The 4,981-nt window shown below is 60.1% G+C and overlaps 1 protein-coding gene across 1 annotated transcript in view; it reads left to right on the top strand.

Annotated features, from left to right (window-relative positions):
* Nucleotides 1–4,750, top strand: part of ZP1 (zona pellucida glycoprotein 1) — a 15,655-nt gene extending 10,905 nt beyond the window's left edge. The window contains 7 exon segments of the mRNA XM_040495006.1: nt 467–594; nt 674–863; nt 957–1,101; nt 2,191–2,272; nt 2,381–2,500; nt 2,707–2,811; nt 2,814–4,750. Coding sequence (XP_040350940.1) covers nt 467–594; nt 674–863; nt 957–1,101; nt 2,191–2,272; nt 2,381–2,500; nt 2,707–2,811; nt 2,814–2,914 — 871 coding nt within the window. The 3' untranslated portion in view covers nt 2,915–4,750.
* Nucleotides 4,751–4,981: the final 231 nt, after the last annotated feature.

The following is a 4,981-nucleotide window of genomic DNA, read 5'->3' as shown; positions in this document are numbered from 1 at the left end:
GCGGGCCTGGAGCGCGGGCCTGGAGCGCGGGCCTGGAGCGCGGGCCTCGCTCTCAGAAGTAAAGGGAGAGCGCCTAGGAGCTGGAGGTGAAGGTGGGTGGGGTAGGGTGGGGTCCGCTTCCCTAGCAGAACACCAGGGGGCCGGACGTGGGCCCCCCACTGGGAGTGTGTGGTGTCACTTAGGCCAGAGAGAGACCCCAGTCCCCAGGGCCCACCATCTACCACTGCAAGCACAGTGGTGACACTGGGGCGCTATCTGTGACCAGCTTGTGCTGTCCTGGGCAGGTGAGTGGGGGGGGGGGGGGCGCAGGGCCCCCTAGCGGCTTGCTCGGTGGGGTCCAGCCACCCTGCTGGGCCACGCGCCCTGGTTGTTGCATCCACGTAGCTGGCGGCTGGTTTACTAAGTGAGCAGGCCATGCTGACTCTGGGTCTTCTCTCCACCCCGTGCTGTTGCACTTGGACTTCAGGCTTCACGTGCGCTGTACCATCAACGCCAGTGACTTCCTGCCGCTCCGGGCGTCTATCTTCCCACCCCCCTCGCCGGCCCCCGTGATCCAGTCTGGCCCCCTGCGGTTCCAGCTGCGGATCGCCACGGGTACAGTCCCTGGAGCCCTCTTCCTGCCCCGCGTCCCCACGCACAGCCCTCCAAGGCTCACGAGTCCCTCGCCCTGCAGATGAGACTTTCCGCTCCTTCTACGAGGAGGGGGACTACCCCATCGTGAGGCTGCTCCGCGAGCCTGTGTCCGTGGAGGTCCGGCTCCTGGACAGGACAGACCCCGGTCTGGTCCTGCTGCTGCACCAGTGCTGGGCCACTCCCAGCGTCAGCCCCTTCCAGCAGCCTCAGTGGCCCATCCTGTCAGAGGGGTGAGCGGCAGTGGGGGCTGGGGCTGCCCTGGGGGCTCCCTCCATCCCCCTCCCTGGTCCCTCTGCGGCTTCCTTGGCCTCTTTCCTTCTCAGGTGTCCTTTCGACGGTGACAGCTACAGGACCCGAATGGTAGCCTCAGACGGGGCAGGGCTGTCCTTCCCATCACACCACCAGCGCTTCACCATCACCACTTTCGCCCTCCTGGACCCTGGCTCCCAGAGGGCCCTCAGGGGACAGGTGAGAAGTACCTCGGAATGCCTGCTCCCCGAATGTTCCGTGGGATAAGCTGGTCCCCGAAGTCCTCCAGCACCCTGCAAGCTATGGGTCCCCGGAGGTCCCCAGACGGGGCTTCGTGGAGGGTGGTGAGCCAGGTCCTGGCCACCTCCAGACCACTCAAGAGGGAGGAAGGGAAACCCGGAGTATGGATGCCACCAACCCTAAATCTGCACCCTGTTCACGGTGTTCTAGAGTGACTTTGCTTCTGACTCTAGAAAGCGTGCGTTTCAATTCTGCTTGGAATGTTTATAATCTCTCAACTTCTCTGGGAGGTAAATGGGTCCACTTAGGGCATATTTAAGTTTTCTGCAGAATGCACAAGTGACCCCGTAGGCCCTAGGCTTCCATGGAATTTGTTCTACTGAAAGATGCCCTCACAAGACTACATACAGCCAACTCTGGATCTCGAAGCAGCCGCACGTTATTACCCCAGGTGCAGACAGACGTCACCGGTTAGCACTGTGAGGGTGGCTTCATTCTCCTCTCTACCTCCTGCCTCTCGGGAGCCAAGAGCCTCTCGCCTGCTGGATGAAGACGCATCTGCTGGCTGGGCCTCCGGGGGCTGGCTCAGCTCCGCTCTGCGCCTCCGGCTTCTTCTCCTCCTCCTGGGAGCTGCCCCTGGCTTTGTTTCTAGAAGCGGGGATAGCCCGTCCCCCGGCTGCCTGGCGGAGCCCCACCTCCTCGGAGGCCAGCACTGCCGGGGGACTCAGCAGTCGGGGCCACGCTGGAGAAGCTGAGGGCTGGGGCCAACTCCCAGGCCGAGCTGCCTGCCCGCAAGGAACCCGGCTGCAGACTTGGGCCACCGGGAAGGAGGGGAGGCACAGGTTCCAAATTAGGAAACGACGGTTCTGGCGCTGACCCTCAGCAGGCGAGGCCGTGGTTTTGGTCTTGGTCTACACAGCCAGACCTCAGCCCGCCCGGCGGCCGGACAGCTGGCAGCAGTGCGGACTCTGCCTAGGTCCTGGATTCTGGGTGCTTCCTAGGTCTGGCGCTTCCTGCCCGTGGCTCCAAGCTGGCCCCGTGCTCTTGACCGTATTCTCCTCCCACCAGGTTTACTTCTTCTGCCACTCCTCTGCGTGCTCCCCCTCGGGGCTGGAGACGTGCTCGACCATGTGCAGCTCTAGGCCCGCTAGTGAGTCTGGGGCAGGGCGGAGGGGCGGTCTTCATTCTTCTGGCCCCAGGCCTGTTCCTGGCTTCCGGGCCAGAGACCGGCCCACGATGCCACCCCTCCCCCGCCCAGGACAGCGACGATCCTACACTCCGCACGGCGCGGCCACCGGGCCGCAGAACCTCGTGAGCTCTCCAGGGCCAGTGGACTTTGAGGATTCCTCCGGGCAGGAGCCCCCGCTGGGGCCCACAGGTACCGGCAGGCGTGTTGCTGCCGGGGGACGCTCGGCTACGGCGCAGGCGGGAAGGGGTGTGACAGCACTGGGGGCAGGGAACTGAGCAAAGACAGCCCACCTGACCCGGGGGGGAGGGCAGCCTCAGCTCTGCCGGGCGTCATCACAAAGGTCTGGTGGCACCTCGCTCAGCCCTGCAAGCCTTCAAACCCCTTCTCTCCCACAGGCTCCCCCAGGAACGCTAACCAGAGGCCTCTCCTCTGGGTGGTCCTTCTGCTGGTGGCTGTGGCCCTGGTCCTTGGGGTCGGGGTTTTCGCGGGCCTGAGCCAAGCCAAGCCCAGAAGCTCCAGGAGGGCGACAGAGGGCGACTGGGCTCAATAAAGCACCGTGTCCAGCCTGCCCAGAGGGTGTGGAAAGCTATTCGTGGCGACTAGAAAGATTCGGTCTCAGAAGCGTGTTCCTTCGTGTCAGGTCTGTCGTGTCAGAACGGTGACCTCTTCGACAAATACTTAATGTGGGCCGCGCCCTGGGGAGAGTCCAGTGTCTCCCAAGGCTGATTCGGGAGACTTTGCCTTTCAGCAAGGAGAGACGGCATTCCAGAGAGAACCAGATAAGCGAGGGTAGAGGAGGGTACAATCACAGCAGAGTCCGAGCCCCAGTAGGTAGGAATGGGGAGCCCCGAGGGTGAAATGGCCCGTGAAGGCCTGACCCCGTCGCCCAGACATGGGAGTTCTGACTTTCTCACAGCACGCTGCTCAGCTCCCCGTGGGGAAGGGGCACCCAGAGCTCCTGGGGCCTTGAAAGAACTCTTCAGTCTTGCTCTGAGCCTCAGCTTCCCGCTAAAGGATGCTGGGGCCCGCCAGCCTCCCTCTCCCCTCCTTCAGCACACGCCGCCCCCCCCCCCCCCCCCGCCAGACTAGTCCACTCCCGGGCTGACACAGCAGCCTCTTGGCCCTGATGCTGGCTGCCACAGCGGGCCTGGCCCCCCCCACAGCTCAGTACCAGCGCTGGTTGTGTGGCTGACTTTCGTGTGCCCCTGTAGGACCTAGGCCTTCATCTCTGACTTGGCCACAAAGAACTTTCCAGACTGACCTGTAGATCTAGGCTGGGAAGGGGTAGCAGTTGGGAGGGGTTGGGGGGGTGGGGTAGGGTTCAGCCTCTGGTGACAGGAGCGAATAATCTGGTAGGTGGGTCCAAACTTGACTTTCGATCTTTTTTCTAAAGGCCTTGGTGGGGCATGAGCTGTGACAGGGAACCACACAAGTGAGGCCGGGGGCCTTGACACTAGGCAGGGGCTTCTCTTTTCTGGCCCGCTCTACCTTCTCGGTCTGGGGATACTGGTCAAATAGAGGGGCTCCAAAAATCAAGCTGCTTTGTTACAACCCCAGTTCTGTCTCTTATTAGCTGTAATACTGAGTTACTGAACTTTTGGGAGCCTGTTTCCCCCTCTGGAAAATGGGGGTGATCCCCATCCCCATCCCCATCCCCACAGGGGTGTTAGGTAAATTAACAGAAGAATCCCTCAAGGAGCACATGACAACATTTACTGAACGCCGTAAACTACTAGAATTTTTCTTCTCTGCCCCAAGCTTCATGCTTTGCTTAAACTCTGAAGACCAGTTTATAGCCCAGAGGAGGAGGGGCTGGGGAAAAGGCTCGCTGGGGGTGGCAGCATGGATCTTCGGGCCCGAGTGTTCTAGACACTTGTCGTGGGAGTTAGCCAAGGAACTTCCCTTGTCTGGGGCTGCCTTCCCGCTGTGACCAGGGATGGCCAGTGCTGTCCGACCTCCTGGCCTGTACTCGGGGCCAGGGTGAAATTATGAGGATTCGTAGCTTTGGTGTTGGGTGAAGAAGCCAGACTGACTTGGTCTGAAGGGGTCAAGGTTCTGGTTCGTCCATCCAGGACCGACTCTTCTTTCTTACCACGGCCTTCATCATCCAGGCTCACGTAGGCATTTCAAATGGCACAGAAGGGTGGTTCTATGAATTGCATCGATGCTGTGCTTAACCTCGATTCTGTAGATCCCACATGGAATCACATTATGTAACTTTAAGGGTGTCGTGTGTGTTTTCTTACCACAAAGGTAGACCTCTTGAGTTATTCCCTATTTTAATAGCTGCCGTCTCTTCCATATCGCCGTTAAACTGATACATTTGATCTCCTTTGGGTAGAATTCAAATCTATGAATGTGAACCCTTGTTATCTAAGCATGGGATTCTTTGTATACAGTTCTCTCAGAAGTTCTCAGAACCGCTGGATCAAAAGCTGTGCGCCTCAGGGGCGCCTGGGTGGCGCAGTCGGTTAAGCGTCCGACTTCAGCCAGGTCACGATCTCGCGGTCCGGGAGTTCGAGCCCCGCGTCAGGCTCTGGGCTGATGGCTCAGAGCCTGGAGCCTGTTTCCGATTCTGTGTCTCCCTCTCTCTCTGCTCCTCCCCCGTTCATGCTCTGTCTCTCTCTGTCCCAAAAATAAACATTGAAAAAAAAAATTTTTTTTTTTAAA

Source organism: Herpailurus yagouaroundi, unplaced genomic scaffold (assembly GCF_014898765.1).
Source record: "Herpailurus yagouaroundi ecotype Mexico unplaced genomic scaffold, PumYag 187, whole genome shotgun sequence".
Taxonomy (NCBI): Eukaryota; Metazoa; Chordata; class Mammalia; order Carnivora; family Felidae; genus Herpailurus; species Herpailurus yagouaroundi.
The sequence above is the reverse complement of the archived record's forward strand: the minus strand, read 5'-3'. Positions and strand labels throughout refer to the sequence as shown.